This window comes from Anguilla anguilla, chromosome 1, assembly GCF_013347855.1.
Source record: "Anguilla anguilla isolate fAngAng1 chromosome 1, fAngAng1.pri, whole genome shotgun sequence".
Lineage (NCBI taxonomy): Eukaryota > Metazoa > Chordata > Actinopteri > Anguilliformes > Anguillidae > Anguilla > Anguilla anguilla.
In genome coordinates, this window is record NC_049201.1 from 67,684,686 (window position 1) to 67,711,370 (window position 26,685).

The following is a 26,685-nucleotide window of genomic DNA, read 5'->3' on the forward strand; positions in this document are numbered from 1 at the left end:
TCAAAATTGTGAAATTAACCCAATAACCTGAGATCCAAATCAAGATTTCAACATTTCTATACAATAAAACTCCAGAGGCATCTTTTGCTTGTGAATGAGTGCATATTTATTGGAATGAAAAATATTTCATCTGTATTTTTCTTTAAAAAAAGAAACAATTCATAAACAATTTTACACTTTTTTTTTCTTTTTCTCCCACAAACAACTGGGTCATTTATTAATGTTTTCATTGTTTCGGGTTCGTAAAAATGTAAGGAAGACAACCCCTGATAGGATCATTACATACAAAAAGAAGAACAGAACTCAGTCCCTTATTTCTCACATAGGCTATTTTACATTGCAAAATAGCAGCCTAACAAATACTCTTGCAACTCCTGAAAGGATCAATGGTATAAAAATGATTTCACAATGAAATTGCCTCTAGACATCCAATGCATTGGAAAGACCCGTTGGCCCACAATTATGGAACAGCTCTCCTCCCAGAATAAACTATAATTAGACAAGCCATAATTACTGCCTATTGACAAGAGCCAGGGCCATGTGAACTGTAACACTGAAGACCAAACTATTGCCAAACAGTAACAGGTTTCAGCATGCCCCACAAACTGCCTTTCACATCAGAATGTGCTTTACTGTTGCCATCTCCTCATAAGAGCAATCCTGATACTGAACAAAAGATCAGACAGCTTTGTCTTGATAGGCAATATTACAGAGCATGGGATGGTAACAATGAGTACCAGTTATTTGGTGGGAGATAGCACCGGCTAGGAAAAAATTAATTACAAAAATGTCCCTTGTTGATTACAGGCATTTTAAATGCTTTTCATTGAACTTCAACAGGACTACTAAACCTTTTTAAAAAAAATGGATCATTTTAATTGTTCAGAGAGCAGACTGAAGACATGGAATAAAATACTGGGTAAATTATAGATTGTGTTTGTCAACTCGATGCATCTCCTTAAGTGCAGTGCCACCTGCTGGTTGAGTTCATAAAAAGCAACCCCAATACACAGTATTCAGAAACTCTGTGAGCAGACATGTTGGTCACTAAAAGTATTTTTCAACACATGCACATTGACACATATTACAAACCAAAGATGTTTGTGAGGATGCCTTCTATGGTCAGTTGTCAATGAACAGATTATGCAGATATACAGACAGAAGCCAGAAGGTTTTATGCACCAATTTCACCTATTAATCAGTTTAATTTAACAAGCTATCTATCAGCATTTACTGTGAAACCTGAAGACAATTTCGCCTATTTTGTGGAATCAAACATCCAAACCACAAGTACATACACTGTAAAAATGCTTAATAGTATGTGCGTAAAAATTAAGGTTTGTAGCATTTAAAAAAAGGTTTCTGTAAAAACCCCATTTACACTACAAGCCGTTTATAATTTTATCTGAGACCAGCACTGGGTTGCTTAGTTCCTACACTGACTCATCAGTAGTAGGCAGCATACCACCTACTATAATAAGTAGGCCACTTTCTTCTGCACAACGTTCAGTTGGATATTATCATTATCATATTATCAGATGGCCACTTAGGGTTCATTTATGCAACGAATGAACTGGGGATGAAGCAAATAAAACTCTTAAGATGGCTCCTCTGACTGATAACTGTTGGTGGCATCCACGGTACGGAAAAAACTGCAGCTACCACGCTCGCCATCTCTGCTTCCTGAACTACGACCAGGCTCAAGACTGTTCAGCAATACTGTAGTGTATCCATGACGACCCGCTTGCACAACCCTGGCTCGGGAAGCAGGGAGCCGCATCACAGGCCCAGCGTGCAGCGCATGCGGGAGGAAAGGCCGCGAGCAGAGGGCACTGGGACATGCGTCAGGCATGCTGTGCACGATGACAGAGGACGGGTTTGGAAGCCAGTAGCTGCAGGTTCAAAGAGCTGGTAGGTACACACCCGCTGCTCTACAGAATCCAAAGTAACAGAGAAATTAAGGTGTTGCCATTCCTGAAGCTGCAAGTCACAAAGAGGTGACGTAACCACCTCCACTAGCCAGTTTGGGGGGGGGGGGGGGGGGGAAACTGATTATTAGGAGCTTGTGAGTCCACAGCCACTGAGATTGCAGGCTTCTTTTGCACAGGATTTTGGTTTAGAGTTCTGCACCACAGAGGAAATGCAGACAACCCGACACTGAAAAGTACATGTACTGATCAGCGGTTTACAGATTCTCACAGTCACAATGAAGTAAGCATCGGACCATGAGGAGAAAGGATTCGGCACTGTGGGGGCTGTGTATGCTTAGACTGAGGTGGAGCCTCACTGCTGAAACCCCCACTAAAACTACTCAGTCTTAAGCAAACTCACTCTGCCCCGGAAAGCTCTTTTTGCTCAATATCCCTGTCAAATCTGTGACAATAATGGTTTTTATGTTAATTCATACCGAGACACGGATGCTATTCACCCCACACCAAAGTCCCCTTTAAAAGGGAAACAAAGTAGACAGAACGGCAGAAGGCAGAAGCCTTCATAAGGCAATGCAGGAAAGAGGGAACAATGAGCAGAGGGTAGCAGCATGAGACCTGGACTGTCCAGCGTGGCAATGAAGTCTTAGTGCTGTCCATTACTCAGTCTTCTCAGGCAAAGCTTGTCAGGCATCCTGGTCCAGATCTGTAATGCAGATTCCCTGGCTGCTGTTCCATGGCTTCTTCATATGTACATAAAAAGGGACTGTAAAATAACTGTACAAAAACAATGCGAGAATAACAAATGAAACGGAGGACCCTTGGCGGCTGGAACGGGCTGTGCGTCTTGTCCATTTGAGTGTCGGTTGTTACAAAGTGACCTCCGTGTGAGCACACGAGGCCTCCACCGTCTCCACCAGCGTCACCTCCTCCTCCTCCGAGGGGTCCAGTTCTGCGGCCTTGATGATGATGGCTCCTTCCGACAGCACCACCTCCTCTCCCACCAGCTCGTCCTGCTCCGCAGGCTCCTCCTCCTCCTGCACCACCTCCTCCCCGTGGCTCTCCTCCGCGGGGCTGGCGCCGTTGGTCTGGCCGTGGGCGATGGCCTCCAGCCGGAGGCGGTACCGCTCGGCCTCCTGCTCCTTCTGCAGCAGCTGCTGCCGGTACTCGTGGGCCTTGCGGTTGGCCTCCTGCAGCTGCTTCTGCAGCAGCTCCCTGCTGTCCTTCTCCACTGGCTCCTGGGAAGAGAGCAACATGAAAAACACCTCAGACTACATTTCCCAGAGGCACGCTGCTGGACTCTCACTGCAGTTTTAATTGAGAACCAAACCAGTTCTTCAAATGTCACACGCAAAAGATTATTATATTTTAGTGATGAATGTATGTGTGATACTGTTTGCGAATGAATCTGCAGGACCCAATAAGTTAATTAACTGAAGGAACAGAAAACGTCCTTTGCTAATGAGAGGCAGTCTGCACACCTAGCAGCCTTCTTGTTATCACTATGATGCCCAGCTGCAAAACATTTAAGTGGTAAATGTGCACACATTTGTTTTTTTCCTTTACATAAAGAGGAAACAATGTCTACATACACTATATGACCAAATGTATCTGGATACCACTTGGTCTGGGGCTGTTTTTCATGCTTTGGACTAGGCAAATCTTAATGCTACAGCATACAATCACATTCTAGATAATTATGTGCTTCCCCAACATTCTGGGGAAGGCCCTTTCCTGTTTCAGCATAACAATGCTCCCGGGGACACTGCGACCATTCCTACCAATAGTGCATAATTCCCCTGCAGGGGGAGTAGACAGCCTTGGGTTTGATCTATGGAGGATTTCATAAGGAATCCTGAGCTCGCTGACATGCTTAGGACAAACTGAATTGCAGACGTGGAAGAAGCACGATAAACTACTCAACAGGTAGTTTTGTCCCTCGTTTGAAACATGGCTGTCTCTGTTGCCCATGCCTGCCTGTCTGGAGCACGCCACACTCACCTTGTCTTTGGGCTCTGTGAGGTTGGCTGCCGGGTCCTGCCTCCTCTTACGGGCTGGGGGAGGCTGCATCTCCTCTTCCACCACCTCCTCTGTGATCTGGCTGGCTGGCACGGCGACCACTGCGCGCAGACCAGAGCAAACGAGAGATCACTACTCCGTCCGCCTCCGTGTTTAAATTCAACTGACAGTGATGGAAATGTGCTCAGTTTTTTAGGCCTGGATTCCTGTGCCTTAATAAATCAACCAGATTTAATTCATGGGCTTTCTGCTGAAAAAACAATGCAATATATCTGAAATGCCTAGATAAATTAAGTAAATAAAAGAATCTTACGAAATTTTAATACATTGTACTGGCAATAAACTAAAGGCTCATTACATATAGCTTGCAAGTTACCCAGCTAATTAGCAGAATGCACTAAATTAAACATGCATACTGGTGCACTTTGAATTTGATTGAAAGCATGGTATAAATTCAGATCCTAATGTTGCCCAAGTAGTACTACATCAGTTATTATAAAAATCGTTGTTCAAGTAAATAGCTGTGGGTAAAGAGCTTCAAGGCCAGAGCCCTGCAGAAAGACAATGACCCACAGTAATGAGTTAATGAGAGAGGATGCTTTAGGACAGGGAGGAGGCGGCAGCACTGCCTAACGCTCACTTTGCTGCCCATGCTGCATGGTGACATAGAACTGCTGCCCGAGGCCGCCTGACTGCAGGTTGCCGTGCTGGTCTGTCACTATGGTGATGACCCTCTGACCTCCGTCGCCCACCATGTGCTGGATGGCTGAGTCCACTGAATCGGCAGCCGTGACCTCCTCCAAGTCCCCTGCTGGAGAAAGACAGCACTGTCACTCACGGGTAAGCGAGGTGCTCCGTTCAACCCCCGCTGCACAGAGAGGAAGCAGCACTCTATTCAACCAAACATGCCACAGTGGGCTCAGATGTGAACAGAAACAGTAACAGGTTGGGTTGCATCTCAGAGCTCAAACATATTTCAATGCTGGCTGTCTACATCCATCTGTCATCATTCAGAAAAGACAAACATTATTCATGTTAGTTTTTAATAGAAAGTACTGTAACTTCATCTTTGTCCACATCGGCCCTAATGATGTGAGAGTGACACCTGTTTAACATGGGTGCCAATCACACGAACCTCCGGGCAGACTGCACAGCTGAGATAGCAGTTTCTAAGCTGTACACATGAAAAGTGTTTACACAGCACACAATAATACTGCTGCTTCTGGATTTATTTCAGGAGCACAATCCCCTCATTTCATTTATACATCAGAACTACTGTATAGTGGCAGGGCTCATCATAGATGAAATACACTGAAGCGGATCGCATGATTCGTGGCTGTTTTCCTGTCCCTGTATACTGTATAAATGTGGAGATGCACTGCGGGCCATCCTCCTCTCAGCCCTAGACTACGGGGGATTAGATGCCTTTCACATCGAGCGGTGCAAGACGGGAGCTTATAAAAGTCAGAAAAACACTCCGCAATGTATTCCCTGACCTTATCAAGCCTGTCACAGGGTGAGCAATGAATGAGCAATTCAACTACAAGCTCGAGTTTGAATATACATTTTCATAGATAAAAAACATTGTGTATCAAGCAAATATGCACAGTAATCCCAGCTCAAATATGACTTCAGACAACTTCAGGAAACTGTATTAGTGACTATAGAGCAATGATGCATCTGAAGAATTATGATATGAAATTGGTTTAGGCAACAACATTCAGAAGACAAAACTGGCATTTTGCCACTGCATTTTTAGCCATGCTGTTGAAAAGGCGTGTATTTCTTCTAGTTCATATTTCAGAAAAAAAAATCTTAAAAAAAAAAAAAAGAAACACCTGCCAGTGCCTTTTTAACAGCCATGGAGCTACAATAAAAATGAACAGTATCCTGATAACAACCATTTTTGTTACCTGTTCTATTAGAATTAGCCATGGGACCTGAAGCTTCCGCCAGTGCTGCTAGTGTTGCCAGTACAGATGTGGTGGAGACAGACTCCCCTAGAAGACATATGCAATGCAGGACACCGGTGACTGTTTACTCCACATTTAACTATTGCATGCAGTTTCCCGTTCACCCTCGCAAACTGAAGGATTCTTCCAGAACACTGCAGCATGGGAGCTTTCTATCAGCGCCAGGACTCACGGTGTCATGACCTGCAGTGACTTTGCTGAAATTGTCAACAGAATAACAGAATTGACCTTTGGAAATGGACTCGCTATCTCTCAGCAGAATTGGATACATCAAAACAGAATCAGTCATTTCAGAACGGAATTAGATTACAAACAAATGATTCAAAAATTAACTCGGATTGCCTCTGTCTGTGTTTGATGTGCAGCTTCCTCTGTGTAATTTTGTTTTCATTTCCCGTTTCACAGACAGAAGAGCAGTGGTCCTGGGAAAGGGTTTTGAACAGCTGCCCCGTACCTGAGGTAGATCTGGCCGTGGTGGAGATGAGGTCGGAGAGGTTGACCACCCCAGCAGTGGAGAAAATAAACTGGGGGGAGGCAATGGTAGCCATGGTGCCGCCTGACACGTTGTTCTCTGGGTTCACATTCACCTGGTTCTGCATCCCTTCCTAAAAACAGACACACGCGTCGGTCAGAAAGGAGAAGCCAGCGGCTGCAAACCTGCAGTGTGGACCCTATCTGAATGGAACGTGTCCGACCTGCAGTAAGACCACCAGCTCGGCGTTGTGCCTGTCCATGGCGATGTCGAAAGGCGTCTTGTCGAATTTGCTGAGGGCGTGGACGTCGGCGCCGTACTTGACCAGCAGCTCGGCCACGTCGCGGTGGCCGTGCTCCGCCGCCCAGTGCAGCGCCGTCATCTTCAGCATGTCTTTGGCGTTGATGTCCGCTCCACTCTGCTGGGGGGCACGCCCAAACAGGGAAGAGGTGCAGCAGGTGAGACCGCAGACTTTACGCATGTTTACAGCCACGCTCTTCTCTTCGTTCAAAATGTGCCAAGAATGAAGAGATTCTGCTCAACAACAGGTTTACAAAATCCTTTTGCCTTTGAATTAAGGGATTCTGCTCTACAGCACAATTTAGAAGATCATTCTGCCTTTATCCAATTCTACCAGTGCGACCAATCTTACAGATTTTACTACATTTACAGGTCAATAATCAAGCAAGAATTATATAATGGGAACATCCAAGAACAGGATTAGAAACCACTATCGTAAACAAGGCATACCTATCTGGCAGTAAATTTTTTTCCATTTAAACAGGGGACTCAAAAAACAAAAGGCTGCATGCCTTAAATGAACTTCTAACTTCTAACACAAAAAAGAACACTCCATTAAGGATGCGAAAACGGTGTTTCCATTAAAAATATGCAAATTCTTAGTTTCAGCTTGCTAGGGGACAGCATTACCGTCTTTCTTCTCACCTGACTTCACAAGGATCACAGGAGTCGCAAAAAAATTAGCCAGAGAAATCATTCTACTTAAACCTTCGGTTCAGAACATTTCTTGATCATCATGCTACACGTTTATAGGTTCCTATCAGAGGGGAGTACTTACCCCAATCAGCAGCTCCACAATGGAAGAGTGGCCCTCAGCAGCTGCCATGTGTAGGGGGGTCCTGTCCACCTTTGTGCGAGCATCCCGGCTAACTCCTGCCCTGAGCAAAACCTCAGCAGTGGAATAGCGGCCGTACTGAGCAGCAAGGTGCAACGGTGATGTCCCCAGCTGGAACAGACAACCACAGGACAAGATATGTGAAAATACTGAAGACGTTGGTTAACCCATATAAGAACTGTCCTCCTTGAATACAAAGAAGGAGCTTATACCTTTATGCATGTAATACAGGCTCTCTCAATATTTACTCAGTGCTAATTGCTGCTAATTAGCTACAATTTGTTTTAATTATCATGAAACTAATGACCTCTGTCATACTGTTAAAATCTCACTGCTTCAGAAAAATCTTTGCGAGTTTCTCATTAGAGGCCAACCAATTCCTCAAAAAATGAAAAGAACCTGTTGTGCTTGTCAACATCACAGTGATTGTGCAAACAGTGACATGATGGATTACCCAGTCTGTGGTGAAGGGGGCTCCATTGGCCATAAGTGACCTGACGTCATCATCCTGTCCTTTTCGTGCAGCTTCCAACAGCCTTTTCCCCAGATCCACCAATGACATCTAAGTTGATAGACGGAAAAGATTAAAACATTGGTAGAAAAATATGTGGGATGTGTACTCAGCAGTTGAAGGGTAGTTTCCTGTTAAGGCTGTGTATTCTTACTGGAGTCAGTTAAAAACGTAGTGATAAGGGACGCTAATATTTTCATTTTTATGTATTCGTACTATTATTGACAATGATTATAACTATGCAGCATAATTACATGATGCAAACAGTAATGTTGTAAGTAATACTAGAGTGCAGTTCATCTCATCACGGTTATTTTTTAACCTATTGAAAGGGCAAAGATTGCCATGTCTACGGGGCATTATTGCTCGCATCCACACGCTAGAAGACAATGAGCAGAACGTGTGGAAATATGACACTGAATTGAGAGGGGGCCGCCTTTTAAGTGTTGTTAGGTAGTCGGCTGGTAGCTGGTTGACTAGCGAACTCGGTTAGCCAACATCCGAATAGATTAAACTCTTATTCCGTCTGCATTGCCAAGACAGCTCAGATCGACGGCGGTCAAGATAAACACCAACGGTGGTCAAGGAAAACGACGGTGAAGCTATTGCCATTTTAAAGTTTTGTGCGCAAATACATGAAAGATTACGATACGACGTTTGCGCAAGGACTCGAATGTGGTACCCTTATCAGTTCTCACCTGTAAACTGCAGTAACATCATATTATCTTCCGTTTCTTTACATTAGGTCACACCTATTGTGAGAACAAACAAACGTGACAAACGCTTTTATTTGATGAAGTTGTAACATCTCCAATATGGTACCACAATGTTCGCCTGTAAACTGCAATAGGCACCAACTGCTCAGCTGTTCAAAAGTTCCATGGTAAAATTATAAGATCTTGAGGTTACCGCCTGACAACATCTACTACATGATTCACATGTAGCCTGACGCACACGTTTTCATTTTAAAAATGTTTTAAATGAAAATGTTTGTGCCATAAATAAAAATCGAAATAAAATGCTAAGTTAGCCACGTTGTACAACCCTCACTGTTTCCATGAGCTATTTCATTGACAGCAAACGCAGCATGTGACTGTGGTACCGTCAACCTTCGTGAAATTGCGCATACGTTCACCCATGTCGCTAGTTAGCTAGCAAAAAAGTAACAATGTAACAGCTATGTAGCTAAATTAGTTAATTCACTGACTTGCTTTTACGATTAACTAAGCGTCCAAGCAAGCAGTTTCTTGGGAGCTGGAAACTAGCCAATGCCAGCTAGCACTGCAAGTTATTTAGACTTACTTAATAGCTATAAAAAAAAACTTCATACTACCATTACCAGTGCCATCTAACTTGCCAAACGACTAGCTAATTACAAACATGAAATTATCCAGTAGCATGCTACTTTTCCACTTGCTGTGAAGCTATCTAGCAATAGCAAGCCAACGTTATACTCTACAAGCGGACAGAGTATAGCTAGGAGCGCAATGCCAGCTAACTTGTGGTCTGTAAGTAAATCTGGTCGGAAATATGCCAGCTTGCAGCTTGTAAAGTATTTAAGTTAGTCTAGCTAGCTAGCCGTTAAAACAACGGTTAGTCTGTTAGCTGGTTTAGTTAATTACTTTAAACGTCAAGATTGCAGATTTGGGTAACGTTACCTGACTAGTTCACAAGCTAACTGTTGATAACACTGGTAAATAACGTTACGCAGGGTTAAGATAGCGGTAGATGTCTAGTTAGCTAGCTAGTCATTAGCTAACGTTACTAACTTGGAAGTTACATTGAAGATGCTTTGGTGATGGCGCGTGTTACTTACCTCGGCGTCAGAGGAGGAAAAATCTTTAAGTTTTCAACATTTATTGAAAATGAGTTTGTTTTTTCTAATCTATCTTTAACGCAACTTTAGAAAAAAATAAATATATATTTTATTTTCAGCGGCCGCACCAACATGGCGGTATAGCGACACCGGAAGTGGAAACGACCCAGTCCCTCTCAGGCGCACGGATACACTAATCGTTAAAAAATGAATTTCGTTGGTTTTTTGCTAATTGTAGCATGCGTTTATTGTCGCTGCTCTTAATACGACATATATGTTATCCTGAAAGGTTAACTATGTTCTCAGTACACAACCATTTCATTTGAATGGTTTAATTAAGTACTAGTTAACGTGACCTTGCTACTTTACGATAAAATGTGGAGGTGTGCCTTGGTACCAGAAGTAGTTCCGGCATATATTTTGTTTTTGTTTTGGCGGCAAGGAAAGAAGCTAACCTAACGTTGGCTCTGATTGTTGGTCGGGAGCAGTTAGCGCAACGGCTCCCATTTTTTCTCCGAAGCCGACAAAACAGAGTATTTGTGATGGTTGTTGTCGGTCTCAGACGGAATTGAATTGTACGCAGTTTTGTCACGCTGTGTGATCTGGGGCATTCCAGGCTACTGCTTCACTGTGGCGTACTCTTCGCTTCAGTATTGTACTGTTAGCTTGCTACATGAGTGTAAAGAACTAAGTAACGCTGTAACTTCATTTAGTTTACTGACAGCTCTAATAACATTGAACTACGCTGGTTCACTCCTGTACTTGGGCATAGTAAAAACTTGAGGACATATTTGCAGTCTGTGGCTGTAGCTGGTGCTTATAGAAATGTCAGATCAAGATATGGTTGAGTTAAATAATTAAGAGCAGAAGTTGGCACAAAATTCTGAAACCGATCGCCCCTTTGCGCCCCTCATATAAATGAACCAGGTGCGTTCAGACATAGCCAGTGTATGGTTGGTTCTTGAGGTTCAGTACTTTGTCCCACAAGTCGTCTTTGCAGTGTATGGAACACTGAGTATATAAGCATTGAGGACTGAGAGGACAGTGGCTGATGACAATACATCGGGATTGTAGCTAAGCTACTGAAGTGAAGCTACTGAAATGATAAATCTGAATTAAATAAGAATACTGTCTACAGATGATGCGGTGTCATTGATTCATTTACAGTAGATTATTCTAATAAGATTAGGTTGCCAGCTATTGACATAACTGCTGGCAACCTAATCTTATTAGAATAAGATTAGGTTGCCAGCCTGACTGAAATCCTTCTCTCCACAAAGTGTGTGGTTCACTTCTTGCTTGAGGGAAGGCCAGTTCTTTGTATGCACACACTATTTTCTGAACAAAACACCCAAAGCCCTTTGAGATTGACATGTTCACACACCTCTCCTAGCAAACAATACCACAGTTGCCAATGAAGTGCTGAAAATTTTACACAACCTTGCTTTCAGATTTATTGTGCAATGGCAAACAGATGAACACTTTGGGGAACCAGATCTTGGATTCAGTTCCCACTTATTTGTCATTTATGGTATTTGCTTGAAGTTGGCATATCAATCCAATGATTATGTGTGAAGCCAGTGCATTCTTGGGTAAGCCTATGCCAATTGAGCCATAGTTCAAAAACATATATTGCACTTGTATCGTTATGATGTTGTAACTTGTTGTCATGCCTCCTAGTTTGACTTTACATTACTTTCTGACCTAGCCTATGCTTATTGTGTGAACTGGACTTAATGTGTTCATGGCTATGAATAACTGTTATATAATGAGTACTTTACCTTATCGGACGTGTGTTTTGTAGTTGTTCCAGTGGCCTTCGGTGTGCACTTAACGTACGTCTCTTTGGATAAAAGCGCCTGCCAAATAAATGCAATGTGATGTAAAAACAGAAATAAGAAATATAGGTGTAATTACAGATTCCATTCCAATATGAAGCATGTTTTGGCATGCTTCCAGTATGAAGCATAGAATTGGGTGTTACTGTCATAGAAGCATTGCAAAAGTAAGGTAGGCTATTTCCTGACATAGGCTGATGCTGAGAAATTCCCACAGTGTTGGAGAGAACAGCTCTTTTTTTAAGCGATGTCTGGAGCTACTGTGAAGTACATGGCCAAGTGGATGTGCCAGACATAGGACTCACTCATGCACGCACCGATTAGAGACAAGCAACGGTAAAAGGCCTACATTTCAATTATTTGTGTGACTCCGGTCCACGGACCGACTGCCATAGCCAAGTTTCGTTTTAGTGCGCCATTCCATTCTTATCCATTGGAGGCGCTACGTGGTTATGCCTGAGAAATTGGGTTAAAAAAACGAGACCAGTTTAAAAGAAGAATTTCCTGGTTGAGAAAGTTGGAACCACACCTCAGTTGGCTAGCAACTTTGAATAGAGCTTCACGAGTGAGATACACATTGCTACTGGAGACTGCCTTCATGAGGATATCTTTGCTGCTTGAAGTGTGCCGATTGGTTTGACAAAGAAGCAACCGAGGTAAATTACTCATTTTTTTCTTAAGTTGTTCAGACATACCGAGTCCAACTACAAAACTGGAAGGAAACTTTTGCTTTTTAACGCTGTTAGTCATTAGATTACCCGGGTAAACTTTCTGTGATGTCCACTGTTCGTGAAACAACCATGGTAATTACCAAAATGGTCATAGCCTAGGCTACTCGCAGCTGAATTCTTGCAATGGGAATAGAACACTGATCAGAAAATAGTCAATCCTAATGGATCTTAATTGCAAATTTACGTCCCGTTGTCTCTGTTTGACCGTTGTCTGTTTTTTTTTTTTTTTTTTTTTAATTATTATTATTTATTTATTGCCTTTCTTAAGTTATTTAGAGTCGCATAGCCACGGATGAGATAATGGTTGCTGTGTTTGGTAAATTAATTTTATTAGTTTAAATTGTTTTTAATTTACAATTTAGTTTCCAGGGTGTTTTCATGTGGTGTTCTGCCACGGGATTAAACCACGTTACTTGATGAAAATATTTTACAAACGTTAACCAAGGAGATTGCACAATATCAAACCCAATTTTCTCGTTCTGCTATTAAGCCGTGCAGCGTTCGGTTACAGAAAATGAGTTGATTTAAGATCATGCCTTTTTTATTTTCTTCTGGACGACTTTCGCACTACATTAATAGCCTAATCATATCATAGTGTCGCCAATGAACCGGTTGAATGATCGGTTTGTTTCTCTGGCGAACGCTTAAATCAGAAATAGCCTACAAAGTAAATGTCGGAAGCGACCCTTGCTATGTTTGTCAGAAGTGAGAAGAGTTTCTAGGACCGCTGGTGAGATTCATGTTTGGCATTGGTATATTTTTCACAGGTGTGATAGCCTTAAATTTTTGCTTTGGTTTTTGTATCAGACTGTGTTTATATTTTCTATTTTAGTCATTGACGCCGTTGGAAGACATGCACAAAGTGTGATGAACATGCAGCGACATAGTGTAGTACTCTAGCAGTTGTAGTTCTTACGATACTCACCAAGACAGTGCTTCAACAAGCTTTAAATGCAGACATGCACTGCTAACAGCATTATATGTCCATGACAGCCAAAGCCATATGCCGTTAGTATGCATGGTGCTGGAATGAAATCGCACCTTTTCGGCAGCCAGTAATGGCTAATGATTCTTCTGTTTTCTCACTTGTATTTTGAACTGTTATTTTTTAGACTTTAACCTAAACACCTGCTATAGGTAATAATCTCTCTGCTGTTAAATATTAATAAAGTGTACACCAGGGAAGAACATAGTGCTGTTCTTTTGTAGGCTAATTTGTGGAGGCATGGTCTTGACTGTGTAACTACTAAATTATTAGACCTCTTGCACCAAGTGATTTCTCTTCCACCAGGGTTATCAAAATATTTATGTGTAAGAACTGGTGTGTACAAAGGGCAATGTTTTATCACACATGGGTTTTAAAGCATAATTAAGCAGTCGCAAAGCGTTAAATCCTAATGAAAATACCTTTTTGTCATTCCTTCCACAAATAATCATTACACTACCCACCTCACTTTTCCCTGTCTTTTCCTCTAAGCTTTGAATTGCTGGTAATAAGTCTTGCTAAGTTTGCTTGGGTACAGTACAACTGGTAGGATGATTTATGCAAAATTCCAATTAATTCAGCTTCAAAATGAATATAAATAGTGACACACGGCCGGGTGGTTGCCCACATTGGTGAAACGGCAGTAATGGAACTAATCTTAAAATTCTACTGAGCCCAATCTACTGCAGTGTTTTTCATCCAGAAAAAAAACATACTGATTGCACTGAGCAAATAATAGATGACTTATTAAACACAATGACCCTATTTAGGAATTAATAGTTGGATAAACTGCAGTCATCTGGGATTATAGTTGTCCTCTGTTGTTATTTTGTGTGGCTACATCAATGTTTCCATTGAATGAATGCATCAGATTTCACAGAACACAAGAAAACAGGTGTTGCATTACAGTGGCTCAAAGCATGTTTGCCATGCTTTGTTTTTATATTGTGATGACTTTTGGACTTTCTCTTCACAGCTATTTCATTACTCTCCATTATACAAAATTGAAATATTTAGATGATTATATCATATGATATTTTATTAATACAATTTCTCCTGTATATGTATCATGATATCAGGAACTGTATATATCAACTGATACAAATTAAACTTTATCCATAATTGGACAGTTTAGGGCCAGTCCTCACCAATGCACCTGACCTGGCAATTGTTCTTTTTACTTCCTTGTTTTAATTTGACTTTCATGCTCACCTTAAACAGATATAACATTAAGGTTCCCCACTGTAGTTCAACTCCAGGTTATAGGCTACTAATTTAGTATGCTGATTATCATGCATTGTGAATGCTTAGGCAGTAGCCAAATTAACTTCTGTATTCAGGCACTTGCATATGTGGTACTGCTACAAGTGGAAGTTGCTTTACAATGCTGAGGTTTTGTTTTCCTTAAATGGTTTCAACCAAGTGTCACAGGAAGATGGATAATGCTATGGGTGGAGAATTTTGATCCATTCTGGGATTTAATGCGAAAAAGGGAAGTGCAAGATTAAAAATAAGTGTTTTGGCTGTCTTGTCTATTCAAACATCCAGCACATCATATATGTACCTTGTAGCCCAAACTCCATTTTTCAAAATATTCAAATCTATGATCGGGCCTTAGATATTGTGACGACCTTCTGTTCGACAGTTGTGTGTCCATGATGAAAGAACATTGGTGCCTCTTATAAAATGTGGAAATACAATTAAATTCCGTTGAATATTTCAGTCCTCTTGGAGTGTATTTACTGTTTCTCTGCTGCAACATATAGCTACCTTAATCTTCTTTCTTAATTCTTTTGGTTTAAGTGTTTCATACTTACAAAACAGAATATGAAATACAATGTTTTTTATGTAAAAGAAAGCATGGTAAGTTGAATGCTTTGGCATTGTAAGGTGCCAACCTTATGCTGTTCAACGAATGGGAAGAAATATCATCGCCTTACAGGAAGGCTGCTTGAGAGAAACTTAATGCAGACTATAATTGCAGCTGGCTGAAGAACATGGGTTTTGTTTTGTGCTCAGAATAGTTGGAGACGATCTATCTCAAATTTGTTGTGCTCGGCGCTCAATATACGATGGAAGATGAATCCTGGAGGGCTGTGACCTGTACATTGAGGTTTTATGGTCTATTTCCCAGCTATTTGTTGAAATGAATCTAAGCATGTGGTAGCTTCACATTCGTATAACAATCTGACCATTGTAATTATGGGCAACTGCCAGTGGGAACTAATGACACCGTAAAGGGAATTTTTACCTGGTTTAGCATTTGTTTAAAAAAAAAAAAAAAAAGGAAGGCTCTGCACACCAAAAGATTGCGTAAATTCGCTTTGGCGATTACATTTTAATTGAGGATTCATCATTCGCTAATGTGAATTTAAGACATCTTTTGGTGCCTGGAGCCTTTTTTTTGCCTTGAGTATTATGTTATTCAGTGATTTTACTCGCAATCACGTCTGAGCACAGTATCATTTCACTTTAGCCTTTGTTTCAACCATCACTTGAAAATACTTTGGCCTCACCAGTCCTGAACTGTTCTATGTTACAGGGTGTATTGATGCTCTGGTCAGTTTACGTTTCCAGGAAAGAGCCTTTGGTGATAGATTGTATTGGTTTACTAATAATTCTAATTATATAAAATGGGTCTGATGTGTTGATCTACAATCATGTTATATCTGAGTCATGATGCACTTCACCTCAATAGATCTCCCCTGTAAATGCTGACAACAGTATTCATGTTACCCTTTCAATGGAGATTCTACTCATTTTTTTGCCACTACCTGGCTTTGTCCTTACCATTTATTGGTTTACCATGTTCTCACCATATTTGCATAAGCTTCAGCCAGTTATTTTGCCTAATCACACCCCAGTGATGGAACACAAAAGTGTTCTGATGGCTGTTGATTGCAAGTGGTGAATATTAGTGAAGAAGACGAAAGTTTTGAGGCATAGGGAAGTTATTCTGTAGCTGGAACTACAAACCGATGGGGGCTTGCTTAACAAAAGGCTGCTTTTGCTAAAAATTGTAGCTCCCTGAGGCCTTCTTTGATATTTTCTGAGAAAAATGTGAGAAACTGTGGCCATGCCAGGGTAGGGAAAAATGGAAAAGCTGTATAGCTATTTAGTCCCTCTTGGTCTCATCAGCCACAGGTAATCTGACAGTATTTGTATAGGATTGCTAAATATACCTACAAATGAATTCCATTTTATTCATTTATTATTCTAAAAAAATAAAATTAAAAAATCCAGCCAGTCCTGTTATACACTTAATATTAATAATTATGTGAGAGCATGATAGGTTGGCCTAGTGTTATCTTCCACTGTTTTCTGTGGTGAAGCAGTGAATGGAGCCAGCTCTTGGTATCTCTCCTCTGCACACACTCCCTCGCTCCCTTCGGGCACATTGTGAAGACTTCAGGCTTGTAGGGGACTGGGGGTGGTGTAGTTGAATGCTTCCACTTCTTTGCCACTGCACACCCTTACCTCTGTCTCCTGTCAGTGTTTCTGCATTTTCTGCCCAGTCCTGCCTTTTGCCAGAGCCCTCAACATGGTAAGCAGCCAGAGATTTTGACAGCTCCAGGAGCAGGTGTACCCTGTTTTTTTCTCTTCCAGTTCCTCAAGTTTTAAGCTGCAGTATTCAAGATATTTGCAATGTAATGTGAAATTATGATTTTGTCTGTCATTTTTGCCTTGTGTGACATTTCCTATCGGGTAGGGCTTCACAAGTGCTAGATACAAATATTCAAGATATTTTTTGCAGATTTTTGCTTTGAAACACAACTGTGTTTTAACTTGAAGGAGATGTACATTTCTTTGCCTTGTTGCATGCAGATTATATGTCTCATGGCTTTGGGATTACACTTATAGTAATTGTTTAAGTGTGAAAATGTATTAATTGCACTACTGAAAGTGTTTTTAATTTGTATTCTTGTCACTGGCCGTGAGTATTAGGCAATGTGTAGGCCTTAGCCTTGGAATAAGGTGATATCCTGCACTTTGAACCTCTGTAGGAGACGAGAGTACTGAAACCAAAGACAAAGAGAGCACAGAGCTTCAGATGGAGGAATGTTCAGTTTTCTTTCCCTTAAAGCATGAGTGATCAGTTCATTGCCAAAAATAAACTGTAATATTTGCCAAGTGCCGAGAAGCTGGCCACAGAAATATGGACATCTAGGCTACACAAGGAACCAAGAAAGTCCATAAAAGGGATGTGAAGATCAGTTGACTTGGATTACATTTGTATTCATCACATTGATGGGGTTTTCCTTTTGTGTCACTCAAAGTACAGAAGTGATCTATGGGGAAAGTTTGAAGAAGTGCTGAAAGATACTTTTGAAGTACTTTTGTTTTCGTCAAAAGGAAATGGGGAAGTGAGAGGTCTGTAGCTGTAAACAAATTGAAGGTCCAGGTAAATGCAGGAAGTCTTAAGCTTTCTGTTGTATTTTCTTTCAGTTTTATTATTTAATTGTTGGTCTTGTGCTAATTTGCTTCATAATGTGGTCACCATGTGATTTGCTTTGTTTTCAAGATAAATTACTTGTGTGTTGCTTTTCAGCTTCATATAAGCTAAAATGAGTTATCTAAGCTATGTTATCTGAGCTAAGTGCTTCAGTACTGACCAAATTGCACATGGACTTTTTTGACAGAGATCAATTTGTTCTTTTTTTATTCTAATCAATTATAAGTCATTACTATCATAAGACTGAGTCTGTGGGGGGGAAAAAGTCTGCTAAATGGTCAAGATACTTATAAGCATACATAATCTTCTCCGGATGTCTTGTTTTCTTTCCCTTAGAGCTATCAGCTAATGGAATCTGTTTGTGTTTTGACAGGTAAAAACAGAGGCAGTGAGACTCCTAAGATACAGACCTGAGGAGTTCAACTGTAAGGAAGACAACAGGAAGACTTTAAGGGTTTGGGAGCATTTGGGACTGGTTTGGGGGGATGAAACATTTTCTGGACAATTTTCAGAAATTCCTGAACTTCAGAAATTGAGGAAAAGACAGCAGGTGTGCCTTCCTCTGCATCTTCAGCTGCCTGCAGGGTGGCGACAGAGAGTCAAGAGCTGAATTGGAGGATACCAGGGATGAGCGAGTTCTGGCACAAGATGAGTTGCTGTGTGGTGGCCAAACCCCCACCGGTGAGGTTTTAAAAAAAATATTTTTAATATAAATCCTCTTTCCATGATTATCTTCCCATGATCCCCGTGAGTTTCAGCAATGAACTCTTACTGTGCCTTGTGTATTCTGGAATCTGTGCCGGTGTGAGGGTCTTGTATGTTAGCCATCGGCAAGTGTTGTATAGGTCCTGTTTCTTAACTTTCTCCCTACAAAGATTTTGTAGTGGTGTCAGTCAGGATGTCCATCACATGCAAACAGAAATAAGTTAAACTGCTGCAAATGGGAAACTGGACAAATGAATCTTTTTAAATAATTCACTAACATAAATCAAAGAATCTCTGGCAAGAGTGTGTAGGCATGTATGTGAGAGTACGCCTAAACATGAATTGCAGAGAGACAAAGACGTCCCTGTCTGATGCGGCCATCAGATCCTACTGAGGGATCCATAGCATAGAAACTGGGTTCCTGGAACATTCATTGGAAATGAGTTTTTGCAAGGAGTACAAAGCATTGAAAATGTAAGAGTACTTTTATCTGAACTTTCAGTCCCCTTAGTTCCAGTGAAGGCAAATCTTAATGCTACAGTATACAATCACATTCTAGACGATTCTGTGCTTCTCCAAAGTTTGGGGAAGGCCTTTTCCTGTTTCAGCATGACAATGCCCCCGGGTACACAGCAAGGTCCATATAGAAATGGTTTTGTCAACTGGTGTGGAAGAACTTGACTGGCCTGCACTGAGCTCTGACCGCAACCTCATCCAACACCTTTTGGGATCAATTGGAAAGTGAACTGCAAGCCCCAGGCCTAATCGCCCAATGAATGCTCGACCTCACTAGTGCTCTTCTGACTCAATGGAAATAAATCCCTGCAGCAATGGGCCAACATCTATTAAAAAGCCTTCCCAGAATAGTGAAGGTTGTTATTGCAGCAAAGGGTGGACCAACTCCATATTAATCGCCATAATTTTGGATGAGATGTTGAATGTCATGTGTCCACATACTTTTGGCAATGTAGTGTAGAAAAGTGACCCCACTGATGGTGTGAGTATTTATTCAATTTCATAGCCTATAATGATAGAATAAATACAAATAGTATTCTTATGTAGGTGAACTTGTACAAATTACTGACAAACTTATTTAGTTTTATTTTTATTGTATATCCAGACATACAAACATGAACACAGTTATAGAAACTAATTACAGAAGATAACCTTTTGCATTTTAATACATCATAAATAAAGGTTGAAAGTGACATTCAGTGTTTCTGAGGTAAATGTTTCCTTTTGCTGTGGTGGTCACTTTTGGTTGGATTTTATGAGGTTATAATTCATGAGAATATTTGAAATTTTCTTTTGGTGGGAGATGGAGGTCAGTTACGGGACCGATTTCTATATGACACCGGCACTCCAAGAACAATGTTATCCTCCCCAGTTTGGATCATATCAGAACTGCCGTGTACATACTGTGGGTGTTTGTCCAGCCCCATGTTGAGACTTCCTCTGCTGCCTGATGCCAGGGATGAATGTGGATAGCAAGGAAAGAACTGCCCTCCTCTGACCCCTACACTTCCATACTGGCAGGCGGACTAGTGCACTCTGCCTCCTGCTCTCTCATTCCCTGGCCTGTGCTGCCTGGTGGCTGACTGACAGGTGACCTTTGACCCTAGTCTGATTGTAGTGAGGGTTCTGTAATGTTGCCCAGTTTACACCCTTCACCCTTTTTGGCGGAGCTACGTTCAACAATGAGCGAGGGCTCAGGAGGGAGGAAGTCTGCCGGTCGAGTGTTGGGAACGAGCAGCCTTCCTATCGCGCCCTCCCCCTTCCTCCCCTTTTTTTCTTTTTTTTTGTTTTGTATTTTTAGGCTTGTGTTTGTTCTATTGTTGGCAAGTAAGTGGGCTGGAGCAGTGGTTTTTATTAAGCATACACACATGTCATTTCCCAGCAGACTGAGACATGTTTCATGTTGTTTTGGAAGGGGGTGATGGTTTTTCCTCCTGGGATGTTTAAATGTAACCATTGTTAGTCCCTGCCCATTCAGCAAACTTGTACAATCAGTAGACCTCTGCTCACAGCACCCTGCCAGTGTAGTCATTGCTTATTTTGCAATGACTACACTGTGTGTATCTTTATTATGGGGTAACTGTTTTATTTAAATGAAGCGGTTAGATACTTGTGCAGTCATGAGTATGCGGCAGTACAGAGACCTTTGAAAAATGTGTTACTGGGGATGAATGATTCGGGTGTATGGCACTGTCATGTGACCAAAAGCCAATATAAGGTAGGGAACAGGGAAGTTTAGGACTGTGATGTCCTCCGCAAGCATAGCGTGTAGCGACAGGTAGGAACAGTAGTGATTCTCTGAACTGGTGGACATGTGATGACAAGTTCTCTACAAAACAGGATCAAGATCTAATGGCGGAAAAGTATTAGAAACTTAGTATGGCCTGACTTTCTGTGTGAAATGTATGAGTTTGCAGCGTTAAAAGACCACAGAAATGTAGCACTAAACAGAGCTAATACAAATGCTAAACATGTAGTATCTGTGTGCTTGGTACCACATTTGCTGGATTAAATGAATACATATTTGACTGCTGCCATCAAGGAAAAGTGAAAGTTGAAAATTAAAGTTGGAGCAAGGCTTTATATTGTGTCATAAAACGGTATTTATTTGAACACCTGCGGTGTTTTTTCATAGGCTTGTTACTAAGAGAACTCTGCAATGTTTTTGTCTAACATTCATACAATAGTACTGTAATGAGCGTATAGTCATAAAGATTTTCTGCTGCGAGTGATTATGCTCTCGGCATGGAAATGAGTGAGAAGATTGCCCTTATTATAAGCAATGAAACCTCTTTGGAAAGAATGTTATCCATAATGATGGGGTTGTCTTAATCTTTATATTATATTGGTATTACCGGTATTTTGGAAAGATCTCGGTGACTCACATCAGGGGTGGTCTTCCAGGCAACTGCATGTATGTTGAAAAATAATACTAACTGAACCCCACTGACTAAAAGAGAGATCTTGCTGATTCTGCGTTTACAGAAATGTACATCCTGATTAATGTGGAATTGATTTAAGCTTTACTTTTGTTTCTTCTGTCCGTAGACGTGGCTAATGTGGCCGATTTTCTTTTTGTTTCAGAAGAAGAAGAGGAGGAAGATTGATCGCAGCATGATCGGCGAGCCTATGAACTTTGTCCACCTGACACACATTGGTTCTGGGGAGATGGCAGAGGGGTTTTCCCCGGTAAGAGTCCGACAGTGAGAGGTCTTGCTGACATGGTGCTGGAATTATGGCAGGGAATGAGTTTCATGGTCAGGAACCACTGTTGCATGGACTATATTACTGCTTATTGTCATTTCAGTCATTTTACCATACTCCAAATATCAAGATGTAATGGTTGGTTGTATTACACCAAACTGGGGCACAATCTTTGTTTCTCTGTCTGCGGTGTTACAGTAATCCTTGGATTTCCTAACACAACAGGAAAAATAATTATACATTCACATCAAACCAGTGCTGCAGGACAGAATAACAGCACAGCAATATAGTCCACACACTATGCTCTAGCTCTCAGATACTGAAGAATTCATTTTCAAATACATCATGAATCCAGTCAGTTTTCACCTGTGCTGATTCTTTGTCTGGGTCAGAATTCTTGGCTGTTTGCTAACTACTAATGTGGTGTGTGGACTCTATTGCCTTCAGCATCCTTGTGTCTGACTGTTCTACTGCATGTGTGCTGTCTAGCACTGCTGAAGCTAGAGCATGGGAGCTAGCTACTGTCCAGATGGACACCGTCTGCCACATGATATGGGTGAACCTAGCCTCTTCTTGCAGCTCATGTAAAACGCCCCTTTAGCCTCCACAAACCAACTGTCCCATGGTGCAGGTTAATATAATTTCAGTTCCCCAGACAGGTGCCCTGAAGCCCTCTGATTTGAAACCTGAGTTAATGAATGAGACTGGGTGATAATTGCCTTTCTTTGCAAGGCCACAGGCAGTAACGTGGGGAAACAGCCTGGAGAGCGTCTGGTTCTGGTAGCTAAACTGCTCAATTGCAAGTGTGAGAGCATTGGAGAGAGGGTGACTGAGTGTGTACACTAAGGTAGATAAATATCATTCTCTTCTCTAGAAATTAATCTGCAGTCTTAACAGTCCCTTTCATAGTGGGCTTCTTTACTGTGTACTGAACAAGCACAATAATTTAACCACGCCCCCCATTTTGTTCACTATTGGGTGTGTGGTTTTCCTAAATTGTCTATGCACGTAATTTCTGCCTTCAGACTGTACTTGCCCCTGCCCCCAATTGCATCCCACACCTATAATCTTGTCTACAGTTGATGTCTGTTTGTGTTAAATAACTCAGTGGGCCACACTTAGAAATCCTAGAAATAGTATGTGTCTGCATTCATTGGAGAGTATGAATAAAATTTGACATTAGCCACTGCTGCAGTGTTAGGTAAGATGTTTAGAGAAGGCATGGGGTGGTTGGTTGGAGTGGGAGTGGCAGCAGCAGTGCAGTTTTTCTAGATTCTTGCCAGTGGCCAGGCTTGTTGTCATGGCAAGCTTATTTCAGCCCAAACCTCACACATTTGAGCATGCTCAGTGCCTGGCTGGCTGGAAAATTGTCAGGACAAATATTATTGGCTTGGAATTCCACAGAGGAGAGAGATTTGGGAAAGGGAATGTCTTTTATGTGTAAAAGGGTGTTTCGCGTACTCATTCGAAGAATGAAGAAAAAGCCAGCACTTGCCAACTATGTACAACTGTTTTTAACATTTTTTTTATTTAGGTTATATATAAATAACAACCCTAATTTGTCACACCTAACTGTACTGATCAGCAACTCAACAAGATCTCTAGCTGTTGAATGATGTGTGCTTTGTTAGGGTTAGAGTAAAAACCTACAGGACGATAGATCTCCTGGAACTGGGCTGTTTACCACTGCTTTAAGCTGTCTTTTTTTAAGATTCAAATTACATCAGCCAAAAGCAATCTGTGCAAACAGCCCCCCCCCCCCCTCCCAATTCCCATTGTGAAATGGTACATCTACATCTCTCTTTTATGTCCCCAAACACCCCCTACCTTTTCTGCCCAGTCTGGAACCTGCTTAAAAAATCTGTGCAGACGATGGAAGTGCCCCTGTTAATCAGCCTTGAAATAGACCCCCTTCCTGAGAGCCGGATGTGGGCAAAGTGAAAGAGTGGTAGTGCTGCAGCTGGCTGGTGGGAGGGGCCCATGAAATGAATGGGCCCCTCTGTGGCTCTGAGCACGGGAGACTGGCCGAACTCCTCCTCCTCCTCCTCTGGTCCTTTCTGCACTCCGCTCCCCTGCAGTAGTGTAGTGTCTTGTAGTCCTGTTATTTCTGGATGCAATGCACAGTGCTTTAGATGGATTTGACATTTTTAAGAAGGGTGCAGAGGTTAAGCCAATGTGGCTACAGCGATTGTCACTTTGTGTGCCTGAAAACTGGTTGACTGGGTTTGAGAGTGATACAATTGCAATTGTGCAATTTTTGAAAACTGCCACTTTCCACGCAGGCAGTTTTAATACTGCTTCTTTCATTTGGCACTTTTGTTTGATAATATGTGTATAACAGCATGGCTTTTTTAAATATACAGTGTTGCTTTATTTCACTTAGGAGAAAAGCATTGGTTAGGCAGTAAGTGCATGTAGAGGTGACGTATTCCTAAATCCACTACCTTATCTGACATGTCGGTTTACTGTGCTGCTGTATCTGTGATAGTTCTATCTATGGAAAATGGTATTTGTTTCTCCTGTCAGTATGGCATAGTCTGTCCATTCGTCAGGTATTCATTGCATCATTTTGTTGCAAATGCAGTTAAATCCAGAGTGAAGAGGCGTGTGTGCACGCACTGTCTTTAGTGTGCCATTGGTGTTCAGGATTGAGCTGAGGGTGTGTGTTCCCTAGCATTAGTGTGGCATTGTCTGGCTGATAAAAGCCAAGGGCCCTGATAGTCTGGGTGTGTGTAGCTGGCCTGTACTTGTGCAGTCTCATCCAATCCATGTGACTCCCAAGTTCAAGAGCCAAGCAGTATGTTGTTGCATTTAACCCTTTTGTTTCACACTGTAAGTTTCATTTTCTTTTTTTGTTGACTTAAATGACTACTTGGTGTTTTAGGGGAATACACAAAAGGGAGCATTGTGAAAATGAGCTGTGTAAACTACCTGACTGTTACGCTCTGGGAATCTCTCTCTAGACTTCTGTACAGTCCGTGTGACCAGTCAACCACCTCTTTTCTTGATCTGACTGGGAGGGGCTCACATTCAAACACAAAAACATTGAATCCTTTATTATATAATTTTATTAGCATTGCTTTTCTGGAACTAAAACACAGCCATCTCCACTTTTTACCTGTTTTACTTATAGTCATTTGGTGTGACCACCATAACAGTACTGCAGGTACAGGGTCTACTGATAATTGACACATTCTTTCCTGCACTTCATGATTCTGCTGGGAGAACAAGTTCTGTTGGTCTATGTACTTGAAGCGTGGAATCTATATGCATGCTTTTTCCTGGTTGCTCATTTTTATGTGATGTGACTGTAAAATTATGTAAGGATTCATTGGATCCGGAATGTAACACAAAAAGTCTTCTTTTCCTCTTTTTTTTATATCCTCCAACCCTGGAGGCCGTAAGACGTGTTCCTTGTGCATAGAATACCTGTGATGTAATGGCAGGTGTCAGATAAGGGTGCGTCGTTCGGCTGTGTGTGCCCAAGGCAAGCCTGTGCACGATCTGTCAGCACATTCTACAACAGGAGAATGTTCTGTTATTGATAGCTGCAGTCCTGTTGCTTGTTTTTTCGGTATCTGTGGAGTATCTTTATGAACCATGATCATTTGTACTTGTTTAAACAAAAGTGACATAACTGCGTAACTTTGGCGATGGGCAGAAAAGGCCCCTTTGTGCCTGATATCAAGTGAGAGCTGTGATCACCACACCTGAAGAGGGCGTGGGACAAACTCAGCAATCAAAATGAAGCTGGCATTCAAATACGCCAAATGCCCTCAAGGAGCCATCCACTTTAACTCTGAAACGGTGCTTCCCACAGACTGAGTCGGTAAGGGAGAGAGAGTGTCCTGTTGTGGCCTCGCTCAGGGATTCATATTACTTATCTAGTCGATGGCAAATAAATTGGCTAAAGATTGCATCCCAGTTGTATATAATGTGAAGTTAAAAAACGGGCCAGTGACTTAGACTGGGGAAATGAATCCACTGATCTCTATCGGTGGGGCCGGGGGGCCGGGGGGCCGGGGGGCCGGGGGGCCGGGGGGCCGGGGGGCGGCTAGGCCATCAGCATGCTTGCTTCACAGCGAAGCACTATTTTTAGTGTTCTTTATAGCACTGTACCATTGTGTTAAACTTGCATGAAGATGTGCTACTACAGAGTGCAAACACGAACGCAACCTAGAACCTACTTGCCTTGATAAAGGTTATGTATTAGAGTTTTTAATAATCTTATAAGTTAATCTTACGTTAACTTATCGATTTGATTATTTCCAGATATATAGGATGGTTACAGTCACACAGGAGATTTGTGTAAAATAGCTTAGCATCCTTTTTTTACTAATGATTAACTATGAACTCAAAACTATTGTTTTGTATTGAAATGTGTAAGTTACCTGCTACTGTAAATGTGGAGGTACTTCAGAGTAGTGCTGCCTAAAGCCACCTCAAGTCCAAGGTCAGCAGCCTTGCAGGAAGGAAATGTACTGTGCCTGGAAATGACCGCATGCAGATGACGTGTAACGTGTGTCCCTCTCCTGCAGTCGGGGCCGATCCAGGAACAGATGAGGTCAAAAGGACCAAGCGCAAATGGCCGCAACAGCTTGTTATAGCCGCCAAGGAGGTGAGTGTTTCTGCAGCGCCTGGCACCACTTCAGAATAGGGTCTGCTGTCTATTGACTGCCAGTCAGTATCCCAAAAAAAATTGCCTCTGTTCTGTGACTGTGAAGCTTGTTTCAGAAGATGCATGGCAATGTTTCCTTTGTGTATGCATGGTCAGTGCCTTTGTGAGAGGGTTCAAGTTACCAGAGTATACTCCTGAGTTCTGCTGAGGCCTGTCATTCCAACCACTGAATAACAGAAGGAAACATCATTCCCAGTCCATAGCTGCTTTAGCCATACTTAC

General features: G+C 41.8%; 2 protein-coding genes across 6 annotated transcripts; one reads left to right on the top strand and one right to left on the bottom strand.

Moving 5' to 3' along the window:
• Positions 1-82: 82 nt before the first annotated feature.
• gabpb2b (GA binding protein transcription factor subunit beta 2b) lies at positions 83-10,022 on the bottom strand. 5 transcript variants are annotated; one of them, XM_035387333.1, is made up of 9 exons: positions 9,855-10,022; positions 7,982-8,089; positions 7,471-7,638; positions 6,616-6,810; positions 6,375-6,525; positions 5,861-5,947; positions 4,588-4,758; positions 3,930-4,048; positions 83-3,166 (listed from the first exon to the last, which is right to left on the bottom strand). In XM_035387333.1, exons 2-9 carry the CDS (start codon positions 8,087-8,089, stop codon positions 2,798-2,800), a joined length of 1,368 nt encoding a protein of 455 aa, XP_035243224.1. In that variant the 5' UTR covers positions 9,855-10,022; the 3' UTR covers positions 83-2,797. The 5 variants fall into 5 exon arrangements, with proteins under 5 accessions (XP_035243224.1, XP_035243232.1, XP_035243201.1 ...); XM_035387341.1 differs by having other exon boundaries at positions 4,588-4,755; positions 6,616-6,813; XM_035387310.1 differs by having other exon boundaries at positions 6,616-6,813.
• Positions 10,023-12,184: 2,162 nt separating this feature from the next.
• On the top strand, positions 12,185-26,403 carry cdc42se1 (CDC42 small effector 1). The gene is made up of 4 exons (XM_035387409.1): positions 12,185-12,348; positions 18,235-18,542; positions 21,666-21,770; positions 26,324-26,403. Exons 2-4 carry the CDS (start codon positions 18,489-18,491, stop codon positions 26,390-26,392), a joined length of 228 nt encoding a protein of 75 aa, XP_035243300.1. The 5' UTR covers positions 12,185-12,348; positions 18,235-18,488; the 3' UTR covers positions 26,393-26,403.
• Positions 26,404-26,685: the final 282 nt, after the last annotated feature.

What these genes read in the sequence shown, in the direction of transcription:
- gabpb2b (XM_035387310.1), bottom strand. Translation starts at nt 8,089, where the DNA reads ATGTCATTGGTGGATCTGGGGAAAAGGCTGTTGGAAGCTGCACGAAAA. An exon ending in CCCCCTTCACCACAGACTGG is followed by an intron (nt 7,639 to 7,981) that starts GTAATCCATCAT and finishes TGTCTGTTCCAG; the next exon opens with CTGGGGACATCACCGTTGCA. An exon ending in GGCTAATTCTAATAGAACAG is followed by an intron (nt 4,759 to 5,860) that starts GTAACAAAAATG and finishes GTCTTTCTCCAG; the next exon opens with CAGGGGACTTGGAGGAGGTC.
- cdc42se1 (XM_035387409.1), top strand. Translation starts at nt 18,489, where the DNA reads ATGAGCGAGTTCTGGCACAAGATGAGTTGCTGTGTGGTGGCCAAACCC. An exon ending in TGGTGGCCAAACCCCCACCG is followed by an intron (nt 18,543 to 21,665) that starts GTGAGGTTTTAA and finishes TTTTTGTTTCAG; the next exon opens with AAGAAGAAGAGGAGGAAGAT. An exon ending in TGGCAGAGGGGTTTTCCCCG is followed by an intron (nt 21,771 to 26,323) that starts GTAAGAGTCCGA and finishes CCTCTCCTGCAG; the next exon opens with TCGGGGCCGATCCAGGAACA.